The 26,260-nt window shown below is 36.3% G+C and overlaps 1 protein-coding gene across 2 annotated transcripts in view; it reads left to right on the top strand.

The window, feature by feature from the left end:
- STXBP3 (syntaxin binding protein 3) overlaps positions 1-26,260 on the top strand; it is a 69,893-nt gene that overhangs the window by 16,965 nt on the left and 26,668 nt on the right. The window contains exons 2-10 of one of the 2 annotated variants that reach the window (XM_060201969.1): positions 5,185-5,212; positions 6,899-6,947; positions 8,055-8,136; positions 9,860-9,936; positions 11,465-11,543; positions 13,577-13,677; positions 14,422-14,576; positions 18,964-19,054; positions 24,734-24,858. In XM_060201969.1, coding sequence (XP_060057952.1) covers positions 8,106-8,136; positions 9,860-9,936; positions 11,465-11,543; positions 13,577-13,677; positions 14,422-14,576; positions 18,964-19,054; positions 24,734-24,858 — 659 coding nt within the window. In that variant the 5' untranslated portion in view covers positions 5,185-5,212; positions 6,899-6,947; positions 8,055-8,105. Of the gene's footprint in view, positions 1-5,184; positions 5,213-6,897; positions 6,948-8,054; positions 8,137-9,859; positions 9,937-11,464; positions 11,544-13,576; positions 13,678-14,421; positions 14,577-18,963; positions 19,055-24,733; positions 24,859-26,260 lie in introns of both variants that reach the window. The other variant, XM_007528684.3, reaches the window with a different exon arrangement.

The following is a 26,260-nucleotide window of genomic DNA, read 5'->3' as shown; positions in this document are numbered from 1 at the left end:
AGGTCCTCTGAATCCTTCTTGGACCTGTATTCTCCCCACCCACCCACCCCAGAGTCTTTTACTTTGGTGCGATACGCCAATTACATTTCAGGTTCTACTTGTGTTTTCTTTTCTGATCTTGTTTTTCAACTTTGGCATGAGTGGGAGTGAGATCATCCCATATTCATCCTTCTGTTTCTGACTTATTTCACTCAACATGATTTTTTCAAGGTCTATCCAAGATCGACTGAAAAGAGTGAAGTCACTATTTTTTACAGCTGAGTAGTATTCCATTGTGTATATATACCACAACTTGCTCAGCCACTCATCTGTTGTTGGACACCTGGGTTGCTGCCAGGTTTTGGCTATTACAAATTGTGCTGCCAAGAACATATGTGTACACAGATCTTTTTGGGTGGATATGTTGGGTTCCTTAGGATATATTCCCAGGAGAGGAATTGCAAGATCATAGGGTAGGTCCATTTCTAGCCTTCTGAGAGTTCTCCAGACTGTTCTCCACAGAGGATGGACCAATTAACATTCCTACCAGCAGTGTAGGAGGGTTCTTTGACCCCAAACCCTCTCCAGCTTTTGCTGTTGTTACCTCTTCTGGTGTATGACATTCTCACAGGAGTGAAGTGGTATCTCATTGTTGTCTTGATTTGCATTTCTCTGACAATCAGAGACTTGGAGCATTTTTTCATGTGTTTCTCAGCCTTTTGGATCTCTTCTGTGGTGAATATTCTGTCCATGTCCTCCCCCCATTTTTGGATGGGGTTATTTGTTGTCTTGTTGTTGAGTTTGGCAAGCTCTTTATATATGTTGGTTTTTAAACTCTTATCTGATGTATGGCATGTAAAGATCTTCTCCCATTCTGTGAGGGCCTCTTGGTTTGGGTAGTGGTTTCTTTTGCTGTGCAGAAACTTTTTAATTTGATGTAGTCCCATAGGTTTATACTTGCCTTAGTCTTCTTTGTAATTAGATTCATCTCATTGAAGATGTCTTTAAAATGTATGCGGAAAAGAGTTCTGCCAGTATTTTCTTCTAAGTATCTGATAGTTTGTGGTCTAACATCCAAGTCCTTGATCCACTTGGAATTTACTTTTGTATTTGGTGAAATACAGTGGTTCAGTTTCATTCTTCTGCATGTTTCAACCCATTGTTTCCAACACCATTTGTTGAAGAAACTCTGCTTTCCCCATGTAATAGTCTGAGCCCCTTTGTCAAGGATTAGATGTCCATACGTGTGGGAGCTCACTTCTGGGCTCTCAATTCTATTCCACTGGTCAGTGTGTCTATTCATGTTCCAGTACCAAGCAGTTTTGATGACAATGGCCCTATAATACAGTTTGAGATCTGGGAGTGTGATGCCTCCAGTTCTGTTCTTTTTTTCTCAAGATTGTTTTGGCAATTCTAGGTCTTTTCTGGTTCCAGATAAACATTTGTAGCATTTGTTCTATTCTCCTAAAAAATATGCTTGGGATCTTGATGGGGATAGCATTAAATTTGTAGATGGCTCTGGGTAGTATATTCATTTTGATGATGTTAATTCTACCAAGCCATGAACATGGAATATCTTTCCACTTCTTTGTGTCTTTTTCAGTTTCCTTGAGTAATGACTCATAATTTTCAGTATACAAGTCTTTCACTTCTTTGGTTAGGTTTATTCCTAGATATTTTATTGTTTTTGTTGCTATAGTAAAAGGAATTTATTTCTGGATTTCAATTTCTTCTAGCTTTTTTTTCTTCTAGTGTTTGCATAGAGGAACGCCACTGACTTTTGAATGTTAATTTTGTAGCCTGACACCTTACTGTATTGCCTGATGATTTCCAAAAGCTTCTTGCTGGATTCCTTAGGTTTTTCCATGTATACTATCATGTCATCTGAAAATAAGGAGAGTTTGACTTCTTCTCTTCCAATCTGTATCCCTTGAATTCCTTGCTCCTGCCTGATTGCTATGGCAAGAACTTCCAACACTATGTTGAATAGTAATGGTGATAGAGGGCAGCCCTGTCTAGTACCTGATCTGAGTGGAAATGCTTCCAGTTTTTCACCATTGAGTATGATGTTGGCTGTAGTTTTGCTATATATAGACTTCACTATCTTCAGGAATTTTCCATCTATTCCCATTTTTTGTAGTGTTTTGATCATAAAGGGATGTTGTATTTTGTCTAAGGCTTTCTCTGCATCTATTGATATGGCCATGTGGTTTTTGGTCTTGCTTTTGATGTGGTGGGTCACATTGATTGATTTGTGTATATTAAATCAACCTTGCATGCCTGGGATAAACCCCACTTGGTCATGATGAACAATCTTTTTGATATACTGCTGTATCCGGTTGGCTAGAATTTTGTTCAGTATTTTAGCATCTATGTTCATCAGAGATATTGGTCTGTAGTTTTCTATTTTGGTTGTGTCCCTGTCTGCTTTTGCTATCAGAGTGATGTTGGCTTCATAGAAGTTGGCAGGGAGTATTCCAGTGTCTTTAATCTTCTGGAAGACTTTTAAAAGTAGAGCTATTAGTTCTTCTTCGAAGGTTTTGTAGAATTCAATTGTAAAACCATCTGGTCCAGGACTTTTATTTTTGGGAAGATTTTTGATAACTGTTTCAATTTCATTAGCTGTGATGGGTCTGTTCATGTTATCCACTTCCTCTTTACTTAGTTTTGGAAGTTGGTAGGTATCTAGGAAATCATCCATTTCTTCCAGGTTCTCTAGCTTGGTGGCATATAGTTGTTCATAGAAGCCTCACATGATATGTTGAATTTTTGCGGTATCTGTTGTGATATCTCCTCTTTCATTTACTATCCGATTTATTTGGGTCTTCTCCCCTTTTTGTGTTGTGAGTCTGGCTAATGGTTTGTCGATTTTGTTCACTCTTTAGAAGAACCAACAATTACTTTCGTTGATCTTTTGTATGGTTTTCTTATTCTCAATGTCATTTATTTCTGCCCTAACTTTAGTGATTTCTGTCCTTTTGCTTGCTTTAAGGTTCCTTTGTTCATCTTCTTCTTCTAGGTCTTTAATATGTGCAGTCAGGCTGTTTGTACTTTTTCTTGTTTCCTAATGTGTGCTTGTATAGCTATAAACTTCCCTCTCAGTACTGCCTTAGCTGTGTCCCAAATATTTTGATAGCTTGTGTCTTCATTTTCATTAAAGTCTCAAAACATTTTGATTTCCTCCTTGATTTCCTCTTTGACCCAGAGGTTGTTAAGAAGTCTACTGTTGAACTTGCACATTTTGGGACTATTACTAATCTTTTGTTGATTGTTAAGTGTTAGTTTAATTCCACTGTGGTCTGAGAAGATGCTTGGGATGATTTCAATGCTCTTGAATTGGCTGTTGCTGTCTTTGTGGCCTAACATATGGTTTATCCTTGAGAATGACCCATGTGGATTTGAGTAAAATGTGTATTCCAGTTTCTTGGGATGAATGACTCTGAAAATGTCCAATAGTTCTAGTTTATCTATCTCTTCATTTAGCTCCATTATGTGTTTATTGATTTTCTGCCTGGATGATCTGTCAAGTTGAGAGAGTGGGATGTTGAAGTCCCCTACTATGACTGTGTTGCTGTTAATATATTGCTGTAGCTCTTTCAGTAGATGTTTGATGTATTTATATGGCTTTTCATTGGGTGCATAGATGTTATTAATTGTTAAGTCCTCTTGATTGACTGATCCTCTGAGCATTAAGTAATGTCCATTCCTATCTTTTTTAATCTTATCTATTTTAAAGTCTATCGTGTCAGATATGAGAATAGCTGTTCCTTCCCTTTTTTGTGGGCCATTGGCTTGTATGATAGTTTTCCATCCTTTCACTTTAAGTCTGTGTTTGTCTTGTTGAGTTAGGTGGGTTTCCTGTAGACAGCATATTGTTGGGTTGTATTTTCTGACCCATCTTCCTACTCTGTGTCTTTTAATAGGTGAATTCAGGCCACTGACATTTATTGATATCAAAGATTGAAGATATTTTAAAGCCATTCTTGTAGAGTTTTAGAGTGTTCTGATATATGTCCTATTTGTGGTGGTCTGACTGTTTATAGAAGACCTTTCAGAACTTCTTTCAGGGCAGCCTTAGTGATAGTTGATTCCTTCAACTGTTGCTTGTCTGACAAGGTTTTGATGCCTCCATCTAGTCTGAATGACAATGTAGCAGGATATAGTATTCTTGGTTGAAAGCCTTTCTCATTGAGCACTCAATAGATATCTTGCCATTCTCTTATTGCCTGTAGTGTTTGTGTGGAGAAGTCTGCTGCTAATCTTACGGGTTTTCCTTTGTAGGTGACTCTTTGTTTTTCTCTTGCAGCCTTCAGGATCCTTTCTTTATCCTTACTCCTTTCCATTCTAAATATGATGTGTCTTGGTGTCTTTAAGTCTGGGTTAATTCTGTTTGCGACCCTCTGGGCTTTTTGAATCTTTTTGTCTTTGATGTTGTCTAGACTAGAGAAGTTTTCAGCTATTATGGCCTGGAGAATGCTTTCTTCCTCTCCCTCTCTTTCTTCCTCTGGTAAGCCAATAATGTGTATATTGCTTCTTTTGAAGTCATCCCATAGGTCTCTGTTATTGTTTTCAGCATCTCTTAATCTCTTTTTGAGATCTCTTACTTCTTTTTTAGTTGTCTCTAATTCATCCTCGATCTTGCTAATTCTGTCTTCAGCCTCATTGATTCTATTCTGTCTGCCCTCTACTGATTTCTGGAGTTCATCTTTTTTGTTTCCCTGTTCTGATACTGTTTTAGCTTGTTCAGCTAGTTGTGTTCTTAGCTCAGCTATTTCAGCTTTCAGCTCTCTAATAACCTTGAGATAGTTAGTGTTTTCTTCTAGAATCTCATTTGTTGTTCCTATATTTCTGATTACAATTCTTTCAAACTCTACTCACTCCTGTTATTATTTCCTTAGCTAGTGTTTGGATGTTGACCTCGTTATTTTGTGCTTCACCCTTTGGGGGGCTTTTAGCTGGACCCTTGTCCTGGTTCGTTTCTCCAATATTTCTTCTTGTTGGTTTACCCATTTTATATATTATGTTATGAGTTCCCTCTCTTAGTACTTTTCAAATTACTCATCACTGTTTCCTGGATTGACTTGTGTCTAAGTAAGGTAATTAAAGGGTTCACAGTGGTGGAAATTAACAGTTGTTTCAATAGTATTTTAATCCCAGAGTTGGAGGTCAGTGATTTAAAAGCCTCTTTTTTTTTTTTCTTTGTAGGCTATGGGAGCCTGAGGGCTTCTAACTATAAGTAGGCTTCTTAACTTAATCACTGACTCCTAACCAAGAGATAAGGCAGGGTGTGGCAGAGATAGTCCAGTGGTTATGCAAAGAGACTTTTACAGTCCCACTGCTATGCCACAGAGGTATTGGTCTCCTGAATTTACTGGTTAGATCTCTGTCCCCAGGTGTCCCTCCCTGCTGCTGCTCCAGATTTTGAGGGCAGCAGCAATGGAGACTCAGAGTTGCACTTGGTGAGTCTCCGGGGAGTCCTTTCCTCCCTTCAGCTGTCCCCTTGTTGGTGGAACAGACTGGAGGTGGTGTCTCAACTGATAGACCATCGGACTGTTACCAGCCACTTAGTCTCTCCCTTGGCTCCTCTCTGTCACCAGCCACGTGTGTTTGCACACACCTGTGATTTGGTGGGTTCCTGTAGTCGTTCTAGTCCTGCCTTGTTTCAGTCCCAGGTGGTCTCCTTTGGTATTCCTAGTTGAGCCAGGAGAGGGAGAGGGAAGAGGGGAGAGGAGAGGGGAGAGGAGAGAGGAGAGAAACAGATCTGCTGCTGCTTGTAGCCTCGCCTCTGGAAGTCTCACTTCTTAAGAGAAAGAAATGTGAATTAGAAAAATAACAGAATTCATTCAGTTTTCAGTTTGAAGCATACAAGAATCAAGCAAGCTTAGAAAATGAAGTAGTGGTGCTAGCTGGTGGTGTACTCAGTAGAGTGCATGTGTTACCATGTGTGAGGACCCAGATCTAAGTCCCCTGTCCCCACCTACAAAGAACTGCTGCAGGTGTGTGTTTCTCCCCCCACCCACCATTTTGTCTTTTATCTCTCACCCTCTAAGAAAAAAGGGGGGAAGAGATAGCTGGGAGTGGTGGAGTTGTACAGGAACCAAGCCCCAGTAAGAGCCCTGATGGCAAAAAAAGGAAGAGGAAGAGGAAAAGGAGGGAAGGATAATATTCCAATCTCTAAATTCTGCCTGAGAAAATCTTTCATCTTTGCTTATAGAGTACCAGAAACCAGTACTTTACGCTTAAATTATGGTTATACTTTTACTTCCATTCTCATAGAACATTATAATCATTCTAGAAGACCTATATATGAACTTTACTATTGCTTAACACATTCAAAACTTCTCAATCATAATACAACTTTACAAATTACACTTTAACACCATACCAAAATTTTGATGATTTTTTAAATTGACTTTTACTCAAACATAAATTAAGCAGACAAGTTTAAATTATTTATATAAATATTTTATTACTAAAAATTAAAGACAGAAGCACTACTATAATTTGTATTTTAGTTACAGTTTATGTATTACTATATACTGTTATTTAAAATTAATAAGATTGATGTAAGAAATTATAAACTAGAAGAGCTGATATTTGTGAGAGTTGCTATGCATATATTTAATGAATATAAATGGAATATATTTTTGCAAATCAGTGAATTTAAATAATTTATAATTTTGAAAACCCTTGTGAGAGACATTTATATTTATTCATTATGAATAAAACTTGAGTATGTGATTCCTGAAGTTGGAATATATATATTATTGAAAAATGTAATACACTAAAACAGGAATAAGCTTTTTATATAGCTTAATAAAATTTGAAATTGTATATTTCCTCAGAAATCTTGGACCTTTTAAGTAATTATTCTGTCATATTTCTAATTGATTAGATCCCTAAATAATTTTTTTTCAGAGATAAAAACATTAGTGTTTGATGATTGCAAGAAAGAAGGTGAATGGAAGGTAAGTTCATATATTCCTGTTATAATCATGACTTCAGTATATCATTCCTAGTATGCCTTTATAATAGTGTAGCATCTAGAACTGTACCCTGCCTTCATATCCTAGCTCCACCACTCAGAAGTATTATTTCTTGGGAAAATTATTTTACTTCTCTGTACCTTTGTAGCATATCTTTATAGGATGACTGTAACTATTAATCCTCATGAAATATTATAATTACTATTTTACCAGAGTGGTTTTGTAATTTAAAAAAAAATTGATATAGGAGCCAGGCAGTGGTTACCCAGTTAAGCTCACATACTACTATGCTCAAGGACCCTGATTGGACTCCTCACCTGCAGGGGGAAGCTTCTCAAGCAGTGAAGCAGGTCTGCAGCTATCTATCTTTCTCTCTCCCTCTCTAACTCCCCCTCCTTTCTCAATTTCTCTCTGTCCTGTTGAATAACAATAACAAAAGCCATCAGGAGCAGTGAATTCATAGTGCTGGCACTTAGGCCCAGTAATACCCCTGGAGGGAAAGAAAAAGGAAGGGAGGGAGGGATGGGATGGGATGGGATGTTAAGATAAAATTAAATTCTCTGAAATAGAAATATTTAGTGCTTTTAAGATACCTGAGAGAGTGCATTCCTTTCATGTGCCAGACCCTGTGTTCTTGGTACTTCATGAGAGTACTAAGAACAGAGAGAAGTGCAACTCCATGATTGGTAGAGCAGTGTTTTGGGCTCTTTCCTCTCTTCCCTCTCCCCCTCTTTCCCTCTTTCTTCAAAATGTAAGAGAGGGAGAGAGAATGTATATGAGAGAAAAATAGGGTGGAGGGAGCTGTTTCAGTGGTATCACACATGCTTGAAAACCTGAGTTCAATCCCCAGCACCACGCAAAAAGGAAATGTTTCTGTTTCCATATCTATAATACTATATATATATATATAGAGAGAGAGAGAGAGAAAATAAATCTCCAAGTTGAAAGTTACAAATTCAAAGATGAGTTAATTTTTCTGTTATAAAAGATTTATAATTTTGAGTAGATTTAATATATGAAATTTGATCTTTTATCAGGGCTTGGTATTCAAATACTTACATTGTTTCTTAATTTGTATTCATTTTTAAGATACTGATTTTAGATGAATTTACTACTAAGCTTTTGTCATCATGTTGCAAAATGACAGACCTTCTAGCTGAAGGCATAACTGGTAAGTTATATACAAATATTTTTTGTTGTTATTGGGATTTTTTTTTTTTGAATTATTGTCATTTTAATAGAACTTTTATTTTGTGGAAGGTTGTTTTTTTTTATAGTTCTAGTCAGAATCATTCATATGAAGATTCACCTTTTCTTTATAAATTGGCTTTTTCCCTCTCGATTATATATAGTTGTTTCTAACTAAGACAAGTCAATTGTCTTTCTGAATTTGTTGTTTAAATTTATTCTTATGTACTTGTGCAGTTTTGTATATTGATGTTCAGGATGTCTGTGTTTTGATTGTTTTTAGTTTTTGTATGTTGTTTTAAATGGAGAATACATAAGTCACAAAACTCAACTTTTGTGTAGTTTACAAATATATAATATTGAGTTAGTAGATTTCACTTTTTTTACCTAGAAATAAATTACACATAAGTTTAAATAAAAAATAGTGGATTATTATTTTATTTATTTTTTTTTTAATTAACCAGAGCACTGCTCAGCTCTGGCTTATGGTGGTGTTTTTAAATGTTGTATTTGTTTATTTTGGATAGAGATAGGGAAATAGAGAGAAAGACACCTCTAACACTACTTCACTTGTGAAACTTCCCCTGCTGTGGGGTGGTGGTGGTGGTGGTGCTTAAACCCAAGACCTTGAGGATTATAACATGCTATCTACCAGGTGCACTACTGCTCTCTCCAAAGATCAAAATTTTTAAAAATCCTGCTTCTGCAGGGTTTCTTCTACTAGGCAGGATTGTTATGTTATCCTTCAGAAATTATCATCCTTTCACTAACATTTGAATTTGATTTTCATAACAGTCTTATGAATCAAATTTCCTATTTATGATGAGGAAACTGAGACTCAAAGGCAAATATAATTATTTCATATTTGGGGTTTTAATATATTTTTGTACCCTCTGTCAGTCCTAACTTGTAAGGTTCAGAACTATCCCCAGGGACAGAGAGCCAGCTCAACCTGTTAAGAGTACCAGCTTGCATGCCTGAGGCCCCAGACACCACAGATTCATTCCCTGGAACCATCTAATACCAGGCTGGACAGTACTCTCTTCTCTACTTTCAAGCTATGTAATGTAGACAAAGTAACTTCTTAAGCTTCAGTTTCCTCATTTGCAAAATACATACCTTATCAGATTATTAAATGATTTAAAAGATGATTCATATAAAGTTCTTAGTCTGGTACGTTGTCATATTTACTATTATTGTAGTGGAATTTTAAAAAGAAATACACGATAGTGAATTTTCTTAGTTTGTGCATGGCATGCAAATTACTTGTGCTAGTAGACCTAACTATAAAAAAAAAAACCTTTGTCTTTTTTTTTTTTTTTTTCTTAGAATAAGAAGGCATCTTAATCTAGAGTTCAGCCTTAGGGAAGATGCATTTTCAGAATTTCTAAATATATTAAATGAACAAAAAGAAAAATGTTAGACTCAGGATATATAAATTTGTTTTCCTATTATTATAAATAGGAAGTACCATAAAGTTCATTTAAAATTTATGTATAAAAATGATAGCGAACTCTGTCTTACACTTTGTGAGAACCATAGTGGTTATGAAGGCAGAAAGTAAGCTCAGGACTTACATCATTATGGGTACAAAACTTTATCTCTGAAATATTATAATTTTGTAAATCACTATGAAATTATTAACAATAAAAACCATAACAATATTTGTGTATATTTGACTACATAAAATGTCTTTTTGTTTCTAGTTGTGGAGAATATTTATAAGAATCGAGAACCTGTCAGACAAATGAAAGCTATTTATTTTATCTCTCCATCAGCAACGGTAAGTAGTCTTTTAAAAATATATTCTTGGGAGGGGGTTAGGTGGTAGCACACCTGTCTTTTAAAAATATATTCTTGGGAGGGGGTTAGGTGGTAGCACACCTAGTTGAGCGCATGTTACAGTGCACAAGGACCCAAATTCAAGCCCCCAGCCCCCACCTACGGGGAAAAGCTTCACAAGTAGTGAAGCAGTGCTGCAGGTGTCTCTCTTCCTTTCTCCCTTTCAGTGTCTCCCCTTCTCCGTTTCTCTTAGTCTCTATCCAGTAAATAAATAAAATATTTTTTTAAATTTTCTAAAAATAAACCTTGTCGTACACATATTGAAAAACAAAAAGTATATTCTTTTTTTTTTTTTTTAAGATTTTATTTATGAGAAAGATAGGAGGAGAGAGAGAACCAGACATCACTCTGGCACATGTGCTGCTGGGGATCAAACTTGGAACCTCATACTTGAGAGTCCAAAGCTTTATCACTGCGCCACCTCCCAGACCACACACACAAAATATATTCTTGATAACAGTCAGATACTTGGTACCAGACATCTATTTTGCCATGATACTGGTGGAAGCTTCAGTGCAGGTCTGCAGGTGTCTTTCTCCCTCTCTATCTCCTCTTCCCCTCTCAATTTCTCTGTCCTATTGAATAAAATGGACAGTAGGGTGGAAGGAGAAATGGCCGCTAGAAGCAATGGTTTTGTAGCACCGAGGCTTATAACCCTTGAGAGAAAAAAAAGAGGGTTTGGTATAGCACAAATAAACCCTATGCATCTCAAAAGTCATTTCTCAATCATTTAATTGGTGAAGAGGATTATCACTATTCAAATTTAACTTATTGACTTAGAAAATCAAAATGAGATATCACAAAGAAAAAAAAGTCAAGAAAATCATGAGAATGATCAGACTTGTAGGATAAGCCCATGAATTCTAATGGAAATCTACCTCCAAGAGTTTCAGAAAAAAGAACAAGTAACAGATGGAGGAGAGGTGATTAAATTCTTTGCCTATTTTTACTTTTAGCCCATTGGGTCTTTAAAATGGCCAGCATTGAGGAGTGCACTACTAGACTTTTATTACCTGCATTCCTCCTGCTAATATTTGGTTCTTTCATTCTACTCTCTTAAATTTTAGCTCACAACTCACTATTACTCTCAATACTTCTGGTCTTGGTTTTAGTGATCTCATTTTATCCATGTAGATAATACTTTCAGTACATTGACTTCTCAGTTCCTTGATCTATTATCTTCCAGTGATCTTGTCTTCTGTGGTGCTTTGACCCTCCCCCCCCACCCCCAACTACTTGATAATTCCTAGCTTTCCTTTATCACCAAAACAGTAACCCTGCTCATACTTTCAACCTTACTGCTTTACTAGGTATCGTTGAGTACACAATTCCTCTGAAAAATTAGTTTGTAGATGAAAATTTAGACAGGTTTTATTTTATCAATGAAAGAAAATAATCTTAATTATTTAAAAGATATATTTAAATGAATATCTGATAAACAGCACTTTAACATCTAACCTTTTTTTAAGACTATAGATTGCTTTCTATGTGACTTCCCAAGTAAGTCGGAGAACAAGTATAAAGCAGCATATATGTACTTCACTGACTGTAAGTAAATTTTAAAAGCCATCGCTTCCTTTTTAAAATCTAATTAATTGACGTACCTGCTTTATTATGATTATTTTATTATTTGTTTATTATTATTTTATTAATCATTATTTTATTGTTTTTATTATTATATATTATTCAGTTCTGTGACTTTCTGTTGTTTGTTTTAAGTAAACTATAAATAATCTAAAATATAAGATTATATCTAGTTTAATTGATGTTAATACAAACACACGATAGAAAATTAAAATAAATGATTCTAAACTGTAGTGGGTTAGTGAAGAAGACTAGCCCTTGAATTATGTGCTGATTATCAGAATTTGAAAGTCTGTTGTATAAACCTATTTGCTATTTCCTTACTACTAATAATGTAATAATGATGCTAATAATAATAACCCACTGCTACTACTATTCTATATTGTCACCAGGGTTATTGCTGGAGCTCAGTGTTCCATTATTTTTCCTTTTTGATAGAGACAGAAATTCAGAGGAATGAGATAGATAGAAATAGTACTGCTTCACCACTTATGAAGCCTTCCTCCTTCAGGTGGGGACTGGGGCCTTAAACCCAGGTCCTTGCCCTTGGTGATATGTGTGCTTTACCAGGTGCTCCACCTCCTGGCCCCTCAGAAAGTCACTTTTTAATCAGAGTTAATTGAGGATTTAGTTATATAATAAAAAGTAAAATCCTTTGGGAAGATGCTAAAGAAACTACCACCAGATTAATAGATATTACAGGAGGAAAATTATCAAACTTATATTACTATATAAGTATATTTCAAAAAAAAAAGAAGCTAAATTAAAGAGTCACACAGACGTCCAGAGACAGATAAATTCTGTTTTATGTTATAATAGCTTATATAATATAGTATCTTACAATGTAAAATAAAAATTCCGTTCCTTGGTCTGGTTCTCTGCTGTTAGAAAACTATCACTTTAAAAAATATATATATATATATACATTTATTTATTTATTTATCTCATGCCTAGGAATAGTTTGCAGTTTAGAAATTGTTATACTGGGCTGGGGAGACAGCATAATGGTTATGCAAACAGACTCTCATGCCTGAGGCCACTAAATCCCAGGTTCAGTCCCTGCACCACCATAAGCCAGAGCTGAGCAGTGCTCTGGTGTTTCTGTGTGTATGTGTGTGTCTCTGCATCTCTCTCAAAAAAAAATTAAATTAAAAAAAGAAAAAGAAATTGTCATACCATAAATATTTACCATCCAAATAACCTTATTATACAGAACTTCACATTTATAGAATTGATTAAAGTCCAATGAATGTGAGAACTCCTTTAAGTAATCTAAATATGGACTAAAGAATGTCATGTTAAAGGACTATAGAAGCCATTGTTTGATATTCTAACCTAGATTTAATGCAACTATAAGCAGTTAAGTGAAAGGTCTAAATTTACTAGTGTAGAGAGTTAGAATTTCCTGACATTAGAGTAATCCCTGTAATTTAAGGAAAATTACCAACTTGTGTGGTATGATTGTAGCATAGATCACTTAGTGACAGATTTGGAGAAGTAATGTAAATTCCTAAAAGTGTTTTTGTTCGTTTGTTTATGGATTTGTTTTGTTTCCATAGAGACAGGCAGAGGGAAAGAGAGTGAAGCTTCCTTCAGTGCTGTGGGAGCTGGTCTCAAACCTGAGTTGTGCACATGACAGAAGCATGCTTCCCAGGTGTGCTATTATGCTGACCCCTAGGAACTTCTGAAAGTCCAACAAAATTTTTCTGTTTGGACACAGTTTTGCTTCTAATGACTGTACTTGGTCATTTTAGCAGCTCTCTCACCATATATGTTTGTCTATGAAGATATATGTGTGTGTATGAATGGGAAAAATGAAATTACCATTACAGCTCTCTTGACAAGAATATACCGGTTCTTTAAAGAGAAATATTTGTGTATTGTCTCAGTCTTTATAGGAGACTACTTTTTGAAAGTCAGTAGTTACATATCAAAAATAAATATTACTGAATATTAGACTGATTTATTAAGAAGAGTGTACTTTTTATTCTCCTTAGTTTGTGACAATAGTCTCTTCAACAAAATTAAGGCTGCTGCTTCCAAGTCAATAAGAAGATTTAAAGAAATAAATATTTCCTTCATTCCACTTGAATCTCAGGTACTTTATATTTGTATTGCTAATTCATAAGAAGTTTTAAAGTTTGTTTTGTGAGCTTATTTGTTAATAAAGTATATGCTAAAGATGTTTTATCTGTTAATATATATTCAGTGAGTTTTGAACAGTCCACAAATGAATACTTCCCATGATGAAGAAAAAAACAGGAGTTATTGGTATGTTGACTTTTCACATTAGTGAAAATGAAGTTTGAATTTTATACATACCAAAAAAATCAGTATATATCAACTGTTCTATTATGAGATCAAAATGTTTTTAATGTAAGTTTTGCTGAATAACCCCCAAAATATTTGTTTCATTTAATTCCAGTAACCATTGTGATATTAAAACAGATACTCTTAGACCTATTAAAATTTTATTTTACTTATTACATATTTGAGACAGAAAGCTTCATATGGAAGAGGCAAACCAGAGAACCACTCTGGTGCATGCAGTTCTAAGGAACCAGGAACCTCAGACATACAAGTCTGATGCTCTACCAGTAGTGCTATTTTCCCTAGCTTTGGTTTTGGTTTTGTTTGGATGATAGTATAATGTGCAGTTCTGGCTTATGTTGGTGCCAGGTCTGAACCTGGGCTCTAGAGCTCAAACATGAAAATCTGTTTTATAAAACATGCCCTCTCCTTAGCCTGTAAACTTTATAGCTGCTTTTTTTTCTTGATATACTTTTTAAATCAAGTTTTCAAGCTGACGTAAAACTTTTCTTTCTTCCCTCTCCCAACCCAGGTGTATAGTCTTGATGTACCAGATTCATTCTATTACTGCTACAGTCCACACTCTGCTAGTCCAAATGTAAGAGATACCAAGTTGGAAGCATTGGCTAAGCAGATAGTCACAGTATGTGCTACCTTGGATGAAAATCCTGGAGTAAGATACAAAAGGTAAGACAGTCAGTTGTGTCTGTATGTTAGACCTTTCCGTTTGCTCTTCTGTTAGAGGTAAGCAATGTCTCTTTGTATTGGTGTATAACTTATTTTCTTTGTAAGAACTGTGCTCTACTTACAGGATGTTTAAAATGTAAGGTTTGGATTTCAGATAACTACTAGCCTCTGTAACTGAACTTTAAATATGCATATTTTTCATGGGCTTAAGGAAAACTGAAGGAAATGTTCTTCTTATCATGTAGAAGCTATCACCTTGTATTTAATATGTTTACCATTAAGTTTTCATTTCAGAATATTTATTTGGTAAAAGAAAACCGAGTGCCACTCTGAATTTGGGAACTCATGTATGTGAGTCCTGCACTCCACCTGCTGAGCCACCATCCAGCTGTTACTTATTTATTGTTGCCATGCTTTTTTTTTTCTTTTTAAATATTCACACATTTCTTGGATAGAGAAATTGAGAGGAAAGGGTGAGGTAGAGAAGGATAGAGGAAAAGAGAAACATCTGAAGTGCTGCTTCACCACTCATGAAGCTTCTTCACTGCAGGTGGGGACCAGTGGCTTGAAGCCAGGTCTTTGTTCATGGTAACGTGTGCTCCAAAGTGAAACATGGACAGGACATGGTGTATTACACTAAAGCAAAAGACTTTAGGTTTGGGAGGGGGAAGGAGTAGAAGGAGAAAACTTGGAGGGCCAGGTACAAAATGAAAGTGTATGCATATGTCAGTGAATCCACTGTAAAGCATTAGCCTACTCAAAGATAATAAATGTGTGCTCAGGTGTGCCATTGTCTTTTCTTTTTTTTTTAAGTATCTTTATTCTCACATTAAAAGAGATTTTCTGTGATGATGCATTAACAATACAAAATAACTCCAAAGTTTTCACTGGGGTTTTGTGACTGCACAGTTTCACCCCCTATTAATTGTTTTAATGTGATTCTGGGGCTTTGGCACATATGTGATATAACTGTTCCAGTGCCTTCCCCAGATCAGTATTTTCATCTTTTGTTTTAGAAAAATAGAGGGCTAGGGAGTCGGGCAGTAGCACAGCAGGTTAAGCACATGTGGCGCAAAGCACAAGGACCAGCATAAGGATCCCAGTTCGAGCCCCTAGCTCCCCATCTGCAGGGGAGTTGTTTCACAGGCAGTGAAGCAGGTCTGCAGGTGTCTTTCTCTCCCCCTCTCTGTCTTCCCCTCCTCTCTCCATTTCTATCTTTCCTATCCAACAATGACATCAATGGTGATTACAACAGTAGAACAACAAGGGCAACAAAGGGGAATAAATAAGTAAATAAAAAGATTTAAAAAGAAAGAAAGAAAAAGAGAGGGCTAGATTGAGAACAGAAGAAATAGAGAGTGGAGAGAAGCCTCAGCATCACTCTATTACCCTTGGAGCTCCCTGGTGCCATCCATGGTGCTCCTGTGTAGTTCCGGAGCTTAAACCCAGGGTCTTGCTAAAGTAAAATATGTACTTTACCAGGTGCGCTATCTCCCAACCTCTCTACCAAGTTTAAATGCTCTCTGGATACCTGTTACACTAAGAGTCTAAAATTTCTAATCCCAGTGCCCATTCTGATCAATTTTTGGTTCATTCTAAGATGTGACATTTGGGACTAACTTCTAGCACATACTTTAGTTTTGCCTGTTTGTTTGTTTTTGAACTTAGTATAAATGTGATCATTTATTGTTCAGCTCTGTATTCTGATAGTCATGTGTTGTTGTTTTTTAATCTGTTAACACAAAGATGCAGAGAGAACCTCTGGCATCTGTGGTGCTGGGGATTGAGTTCTGGGCCTCACTCTTGCATGTTCAGGACTCTCCCCACTGCACAGCATCCAAGGCTTCCAGGTAAATTGTATTCTTATCTCTGTGACTTACCAGTTGGGTAGCCCTTTTGCCTTATCTATGAAATGGCAATGATAATAGTACCCATCATAGTAGATTGTTGTTAGAACTAAGTGATATTTGTAAAGCTCTTCAAATAATTCATGGCACCAGTACAATGGTAATAGAAATATGTGACAGTACTAATGAATATCACTACTCATTTCTTTAAAATGTTCTTTAACTTGAACGTTGGCATTTATTAAGATAGTCGACTGAGTTGGTTAATTTGAAATTCATGTCGTACTATAAGTCATATTACTCTCAGCCATTTAAAATCTGTATAGTTACTTAGAAAAAAGCGTAGTAAAATCTGCTTAATTCAGACATTATAAAATAGTTCATTACTCATAACTCAGGCATAGAAACATTTCTCACTTAAAAAATTGCATTATCTTAATTTACTGATTGGATAAAAGACAGTCAGAAGTCAAGAGGGAAAGGGAAGATAGAGCGGGAAAGAGGCAGAGAGACACCTGCATCCCTGCTTCACCACTTGCAAAGCTTCCCCCATACAGGTGGGGCTGGGAGCCTTGAACCCGGGTCCTTGTGCATTGTAACATATGCACTCAACCAGGTGCACCACCAACCAACCCCTGCATAGAAATGTTTTTATAAGTGACATACTAATTATATCCTATATGCAGTGGGACTTTCTTGAGTAGTTTATATTCTACTAGAGTATAACCTATTTTCAAGTTTCTGTTCTTTGTGATTGGCTATGTTCCAGGAAATGAGTAAATTAAATCAATTTGTTACTTAATGACTTACCTTTGGACCTATTAGTTATAATGATTAAATAATCAAGAATTGTAAAATTCTGCCTATTCTTTCCCTTTGTGCTTTAATGTATTTCTAAAGTATAATAATAACATGAAGTCATGTATAGTAGATGCTTTATTTTTAAGCTGTAAAACCTAAAGTTTGTTTAATATTTCAAAGCCCTCCAGTAAGACTCTCTGTTTTGAAGATAGGGTCATTGAAGAGCTTTTTAATTATTTATCTGTAACTTCAAAAGTTATACTTGGCCTGGCAAGATAACTCCCATGGGAGCATGTCCACTTTGTCATGCATGAAACTAGCTTCCAGCCTGGCTCCCACCACATTGAGGAAAGAGAGAATGGGTATGAGTGAGTGAGTGAGTGAGTGAGTGAGTGAGTGAGTGAGTGAGTACAATTTATATGATTGCTTTCACATTTGAGAAAACATGATTTCATGCAGAAGACTACATTGGAAAATTAGGTGTTAGCATGTGGAGAGATCTCATACTGCTAGTGAAGTGGTCAGCTAAGTTGTAGAGTAATAATGGTAATATCAATAACATTAATTTTCATTTAAAAATCAGTTTTTCAACATTGTAAAAAGTAGAAAATGTACCTTTGCTATAACCCAGCATTTATATCTTTAAACATAGTAGTCCTAGAGAAACATGTCTGTGAAGATACATGTGCACAAATATTTGTTTCAACATTGTAGAAATATAAGATTGAGAATTACTTACATGTACATCTTTAGGGCAATGAATATAAGAATCCAGAAAAATACAATAACATACTACATAGCAATTAAAATGAACACGTTTGGTATATGTATTAACACAGGTAAATCTCGAACTTACGCATGTAAATAATCTTGTATAAATAGTAAACATCTTGGAAGAACACACCAAATTCATAATAGTGGTTGCCTTGGTGGGTAGATTCAATGGTGTGAGAGTAAGAGAAGACTAGGAGTTGGGAGGGGAATAGGGGAAACTGCAATTTTTTTTAATTTATTTTTTTATTATTGATTAAGTTGTGATTGGGTGGGGTAGATGGTACAGTGGTTATGTAAACAGAATCTCATGCCTGAGGTTCTGAGGTCCCAAGTTCAATTCTCTGCATCACCGTAAGCCATAGCTAAGCAGTGTTCTAGAAAAATAAAAATAATTAATTTTAAAATAGTGGTTTACAAAAGTATAAGTTAATAGGGGTATAATTCCACACCATTGCTGCCACCAGAGTTCTACATCCCCACCCCCCTCTAGGGGAAACTTCAATAGTTCTCCCAAGGTCACAGATCTGGGTTGACTTTATATCTATATCTATGTATACATATGTATATACTTATATATGTCTGGGGTTTTTTTCTTTCCCATTTTTTTCTGTGGTTCAGTTTACTTCCTTTACTTCAGTCTTCACTTCTAAGTCACACTAAACCTCTTACTACTTTAAAGTGTCTTCCTTTTTCCTCTTCTTAGTGAAACAGGAGGCAACTTCAATTTTAATTTTATTATTTTATTTCCTTAGTATAAAAAATCCTGAAACACATATAATAGTTTTCATTTATAAAATGAATATATATTGATATAACATAGTTGCTATATCATCTGAACTTTTTCTTATTTATAAATCTTTCAAATTAATAAATTGGTGGCTTAATTTTTATATTTAACTTTTTGATACTATGGAATTTCTTGAAGGAAAATAATTGTTTTAAACTTTTTTTTTTTTCATTTCTAGTAAACCTCTAGATAATGCCAGTAAACTTGCCCAGTTAGTTGAAAGCAACCTTGAAAGCTACTACAAGACTGATGAGAGGGGCATAGTAAAGGTAATGTATAAAAAACAAGTAGAGATTATGTATTAAATTTGCTTATATTGTCATAGGAAGAACCTCACTTTGAGTTCCACTGTTGGTTTGGGAGAATCATTAACATATATGATAAGGAGACTTTAATAGATTGAGTTTTAGTGCAAGTGCTAATTGGTCTTGATACAGGCACTGTATCAAAATCCTGGCTCTCCCATTTAATTTGTAGTGATATCAGGGCAAATTATGTAGCTTTATTGTGCCTAAGTTTTTCTTTTCTTCCTCCCACCCCCACCCCCACTACAAGGACCACCCCTCTCCCCACAGTAAAACCAGGGCCTCTCACATGGATGATTTTTTTCCATTTTGAGCCACATTTTTTCCCATTCAGAGAGACACAGCACCATAGCATCTTGCCTTAGCATCTCTCATGTAGCACTGAGACTACAACATGGACCATACATATGGCAATGAGGGCACCATACCTGATGAGCTATCTCTAGCCCCCAAGGTTTTCTTATCTATAAAATGAGGAGGAGAAAAGAATATCTACTTTATAAAATAATTAAAAGCATGTAAAGCTCCTATAAGTATATTTGTTATTGAGTAAAATTTAATAGGTATAATTATTCCAGATGGGAAGATAGCTTTTCCAGTTGTTGATTATGCACATTACCATGCTTAAGATTTTGGGTTCAAGCCCCAGCACAACATGGGAGCATCAGAATGGCACTGGAGGAGTTACATAAATAGTTGAGCAGTGTTGTGGTATCTCTCCTGTCTCTTTGTTTCTCCCTCTCCTCTCTCTTTCACTTTCCCTAAAATAAAGAATGAAAAGTTTGCCTGGGATAATAGTCTTACAAGGCCCTGATCCCACCTTAAAATAATTAAATAATAAATACAATTATAAGGTCAATTGCACTGTGACTGTGGACATATTTTCTTCTATAAAACAGATGAGCTAAAGACCTGACATGACAGTAATCTTCTAGATCCATTACTCACTTTTTTTTTTTTAATTTTTTATTTAAGAAAGGATTAGTGAACAAAAGCATAAGGTAGAAGGGGTACAACTCCACACAATTCTCAACACCCAATCCCCATAACCCACCCCCTCCCATGGTAGCTTTCCCATTCTCTATCCCTCTGGGAGCATGGACCCAGGGTCGTTGAGGGTTGCAGAAGGTAGAAGGTCTGGCTTCTGTAATTGCTTCCCCGCTGAACATGGGCGTTGACTGGTCGGTCCATACCCCCAGTCTGCCTCTCTCTTTCCCTAGTAGGGTGTGACTCTGGGGAAGCTGAGTTCCAGGACACATTGGTGGGGTCTTCAATCCAGGGAAGCCTAGCCAGCATCCTGGTGGCATCTGGAACCTGGTGATTGAAAAGAGAGTTAACATATGAAGCCAAACAATTTGTTGAGCAATCATGGATCCCAAGCTTGGAATAGTGGAGAGGAAGTATTAGGGAGGTACTCACTGCAAACTCTAGTGTAGTCCTGCTTTCAGGTATATATTTTGCAGTAGTTTATGGATACGTGTGCACATAAGCTCTCTCTCACAGAAACTGGTGTATATCTAGGTTATGGGACTTTGTTGGAAAGTGAACTACCTGAGATGAAATTAGAGTGTACTATTAAAGGAAAGGTCTCACCCGAGTAATGAAGCTGAAGGGTTGTCATTCCACACGTGAAGTCTCTGGATACATTCTGAGGTGAAGCATGTTGAGGTAGCAATCGTTGCTTTGGTAAGGTTGTGATCGGCAGATGCAATGTTATTTGGTTTGGATTGGGAGATGCATACAGGAAAGTGGGCCCTATCCAAGGGTTCCTGGACTGGGGGAAGTAGGGGCTCTATAGTGAAGATGTGAGGTTCCTGCTGTCTTAGGGTTCAAAAAGACAATCAATAGTTAATATTATCATCACATTATTTGTTAATTGGGTTAACTTTGAAAAGTCCCTTTGTTATGGTTTGCTGGACAGTACCCAGTATCTTGTATATAGCTGTGCTATTGGAAGCTTCTAATCTACTTGGTCTAGGCTTTTGAGAGAGTCCGCATATCAAATACATAGCCTATATATTAAAAAGATTCAGTTTGTCTTTTGAGAAACTTTGAGACATACAATTGATTTCCCCCTCTCATATTAATTAGCTACTGATTTATATATCTACATTTTGCTAGGAGTGTACATAAACACCATTCCTACCACCAAAGGACTGTGACCCATCCCTCCCGCCCACTCCCACCCCCCACTGGCCCAGAAAGCTACATGCCTACCCCTCACCACTGGGTTTTTACTTTGGTGCCCTACTTACAATTTGATCAGGTCCTGCTTTTAGTTTCCCTTTCAGATCTTCTTAGTCAGCTTCTGTTGATGAGTGGGATCATCCCATACTCATCTTTATCTTTCTGACTTAGTTCACTTAACATAATTCCTTCTAGCTCTGTCCAAGATGGGTCAGAGAAGGTGGGTTCATTGTTCTTGATAGCTGCATAGTATTCCATTGTGTATATATACCACAGCTTTTTCAGCCACTCATCTGGTGTTGGGCACCTGGGTTGCTTCCAGGTTTTAGCTATTATGAATTGTGCTGCTATGAACATAGGAGTACACACCTCTTTTTGGTTGGGTGTTATGGAGTCCTTGGGGTATAACCCCAGGAGAGGAATTATTGGGTCATATGGAAGGTCCATGTCTAGCCTTCTGAGAGTTTTCCAGACTGCTCTCCACAGAGGCTGTACCAATTTACATTCCCACCAGCAATGTAAAAGGGTTCCTCTGTCCCCACATCCTCTCCAGCATTTGTTGCTGCTGTCCTTTTTGATGTATGCCATTCTTACAGGAGTGAGGTGGTATCTTAGTGTTGTCTTAATTTGCATTTCTCTGACAATCAGTGACCTAGAGCAGTTTTTCATATGTTTGTTAGCCTTTTGGATCTCCTCTGTGGTGAATGTTTTGTTCATTTCCTCTGCCCATTTTTGGATGGGGTCATTTGCTTTTTTGCAGCTAAGTTTGCTGAGCTCTTTATATATTTTGGTGATTAGTTTCTTGTCAGATGTCTGGCATGTGAAGATCTTCTCCCATTCTGTGAGGGGTCTCTCTGTTTGTTTAATAGTTTCTTTGGATGTGCAGAAGCTTTTCAATTTGATGTAGTCCCATTGGTTTGTTTCTGCTTTGGTCTTCCTTGCAATTGGGTTTGATTCATCAAAGATGTCCTTGAGGTGTATGTGGGAAAGTGTTTTACCAATGTTTTCCTCTAAGTATTTGATTGTTTCTGGTCTGACATCTAGGTCTTTGATCCATTTGGAGTTGATTTTTGTTTCTGGTGAGATAAAGTGGTTCAATTTCATTCTTCTGCATGTTTCAACCCAGTTTTCCCAGCACCATTTATTAAAGAGAGCCTCCTTTTTCCATTTAATCCTTTGGGCCCCCTTATCAAAGATTAGATGCCCATAGGTGTTCCATTACTCACTTTTTAAAAAATATAATTTAATCAATGAAAGAACCATCACTCTGGTTCAGACTCAGGATCTCATGCTTCAGAGTCCCAAACTTTATCCACTCTACCACTTCCCAGCCTGATCTCACTTTTTAATAATTAATGCTACTCATGAATTAATGATAGCAAGACTTTCATTGTGGCTTATTATCTTTACTGACATCAAAATAATTTTTTATATTATTCCCTTTTGTTATCCTTGTATTATTGTTGTTATTGATGTCGTAGTTATTGGATAGGACAGAGAGAAATGGAAAGAGGAAAGGAAGACGGGGGAGAGAAAGATAGACACCTGCAGACCTGCTTCACCGCCTGTGAAGCACCTCCCCTGCAGATGGGGAGCCAATATCTTTCTGCCAGTCCTTGTGCTTTGCGCCATGTGCGCTTAACCTGCTGTGTTACACCCAACTCCCCAAAGTAATTTTTTTAAATACTACAATGGAGGCTGGGAGGTGGCTTGGTAGCTTAAGTACCCATCTGCCTGTGTGAGGCTCTCAGTTTGATTCCCAGCATCTATGAAATAAACAAGGAGAGCTTCATAGATGATAGAGTGATACTTCTCTCCACCACCACCCCTTCTCTTTCTTCAATGGTAGAGCACATAGGTGAAACCCTGGGTTCAATATCTAGTACTAGGTAAAAAGTTTAAAGTAGGGGCCAGGTGATAGCGCAGTGGGTTAAGCGCACGTGGCACAAAGTTAAGGGTCTACTCCCCACCTGCAGGAGGGTCATTTTACAAGCAGGTCTACAGGTGTCTGTCTTTCTCTCACCCTTTCTGTCTTCCCCTTCTCTCTCTATTTATCTCTGTCCTATCTAACAACAACAGCAATGACAAAATAACAATAACAATAAGGGCAACAAAAGGGGGAAGAAAGTTGAAAGTAATAAAGTAGCATAATGGTTAGGAGTATAGTCATACAGTGAAGTAAACCAAGATTTGAATCTCCACTCTGCTTCTTACAATGTGATTTGAACAAATTACTTAATTTCAAGCCTCAGTGTTCATTGTCACATGGAGATAATATTGGAAGTATTACAGGGCTTCTGTAAAAGTGGTTTTTTGTTTGTTTGTTTGTTTGTTTGTTTTTACCAGAGCATTGTTCAGCTCTCACTTATGTTGGTGTGAGGGATTTAACCTGGGATTTCAGAGCCTCAGGTGTAAGAATCTCTTTGCATAGCCATTATGCTATCTACCCTCAAAAGTTAAATATTTTGAGGGCTTGGAAGGTAGCTCACCTGGAAAGCATACCTGTTTTGTCATGTTTATGGCTCTGATTCAGATCTGACCAACCCACACCTCACTGGAAGAAATTTCAGTGCTCTGCTATCTCTCTCTTTCTCTCTCTCTTTCCTTTCTCAGTCTGTCTCCTCTTTCTATCTAAAAAAGTTGGTTCAGAGTGGTAAAGCAAAAACAACAACAAAAGAGGTTTAAATATTTTGTGTGTGTTTTTTGTGTAACATAATATGTAATATAAGGAGATCAAATAATAATTACTGTTCCATTTTGTCAACTTTAGTGTTTTTGGAACTAAATTCCTAAGAAAATAGACTTAATAAAACTAAATATACTTTTAAAAAGAAATTTTTAGCATATTGTACTTCTGAATATAAATCGTTGACTTTCAGGTATCAGGGTTGTTTTGTTGTTGTTGTTGTTTGTTTTTGTCCTAGTCCACCATTCAGAATTTTCTTTTTTTTTTTTTTCCTCAAGGGTTATTGCTGGGGCTCAGTGCCTGCACCATGAATCCATGGCTCCTAGAGGCCATTTTTTTTCCCCTTTTGTTGCCCTTGTTGCTGTAGCCTTGTGGTTATTATTGTTGTTGATGTTGTTTGTTGTTAGATAGGACAGAGAGAAATGGAGAGAGGAGGGGGAGAGAAAGATAGATACCTGAAGACCTGCTTCACCACCTTTGAAGGGACTCCCCTGCGGGTGGGGAGCCAGGGGCTCTAACCGGGATCCTTGCACTTTGCGCCACGTGCGCTTAACCCACTGCGCTACCGCCCGACCCCCCAGAATTTTCTGTCTTAATATAGCATCTAACTTCTTATTTCTCATTTTGTGTATGTGTACATTTTTTGTATGTTTTGGTGGGGACTAGGAACAGAACATAGGAAAAGTCTGCTTTTTTTTTTTTTAAGATCAAAAATGTACTCACGCAAAGATATTAAAGTTTATTAATGTAATTATATCTTGTTATTCCAGGGTAAAACTCATTCCCAGCTCATAATAATTGATCGTGGCTTTGATCCTGTGTCCACTGTCCTGCATGAACTGACCTTTCAGGCAATGGCATATGATCTACTACCAATCGAGAATGATACATACAAGCAAGTATAACTCAAAGGGTGTATACAAACGCTACAGTATATGAGCATTGAATGATTCCATGCAGGCACCAGAAATTTAAAACTGCTGTAAACTTTCATTCAGAGACTTTTTCTTTCCTTTATTCCAGTAATTATAATCTACTATCTTGACCTTGTAAGTTAATAATTAATTTGTAACATACTACAGAAATGATCCCCGAAAGTATAGTCTTGTTAATAATTAATTTTTTTGGAAATTTTCTTTGATGTACTTGCTTTCTTAATTGTGTCTACAACAAAGCAGCAGTTAAGCAAGTAAAACTTGGACTTTCCACTTATGTAAAGAATAAATAATTAAATAATAAGCCATCTATTATACTTATTGAAATGGAAATTATGTTAAACTTGTTCATAGTAATAATTGTAATTATTCTGAATCACTTAAAAATATCTGTGAGTCTTGTCAGTGTTATATATTTTAAAAGAGAAGACTGGAAAACTAAGTTAAGATTGTTATTGGAGAATAGTTTTATCCCTTTGAAAACTTATTAATGATTTACCTTGAGACAAGTATATTTTAAAAGTAGTCAGATACCTTAAACAGGCCAGGCAGTAGCGTGCCTGGTAAAGTGCACATATCATATACCTTAAATTTATTGGTGATATATTGCCAGTATATTTCAGTATATCTGGAAAGGTAGTAACATCAAATAAAAAGCTAAATAAGATAGCTTTCCTATAAAAGAACTATTCAACTGTATCTTAGTATATTATTTGACTATATATAGAATATATGCTGCATATTTATTTGATATCATAATCTCTAATTTTTTGTGGCATTTTTAGCTAAGACTGTTTAAGCATAGTAAAAATGAAAAGTTAGTTTTCTGGAATTTTGTGTTTAAATTAACTTAGAGGTTTTTAGCCTTATTGTCATTTTGTACTTACACAGAGTCATTCTGCTTTTGAACTTCTGTAACTAAGACCACACAAGAAGGTGGTTTCACATGTGGGATCTTCAGCTGGGGAAAGGGTTGTTTGGATAATTGTATTCTTATGCAGAAATCCATATTTACTGTCTGTAGTTCAGTACTAGGAAAGTTTGACTCTGTTTTTCCTAATCTTGACTCAGGAAATTGATAGTTCAAAGAATGATCCAAGAATGATTGAATCTCTAGCTCCAGAAATAAAAGGAGCTTATCTGCTTAAAAGGGTGACGTTACATTTGTAGAAGAAAGATGGGAAGCTCATTTTGAACAGTTTTTAAAACACCTTGAACTGCTTCTCAGTAGAATTCATTAAAATAATCACAATTTTTTATAGCCATATTAGCTTTTCTCACATTTTCTTTCTCATTTTTAGATTTTTTAAATTTTTATTGGGGGATTAATGATTTACAGTAAATACAGTTGTTGGAACACAT

Source organism: Erinaceus europaeus, chromosome 11, assembly GCF_950295315.1.
Source record: "Erinaceus europaeus chromosome 11, mEriEur2.1, whole genome shotgun sequence".
Classification (NCBI taxonomy): domain Eukaryota; kingdom Metazoa; phylum Chordata; class Mammalia; order Eulipotyphla; family Erinaceidae; genus Erinaceus; species Erinaceus europaeus.
Note: the sequence above shows the minus strand (reverse complement) of the source record. Positions and strands in the feature narration are given on the sequence as shown.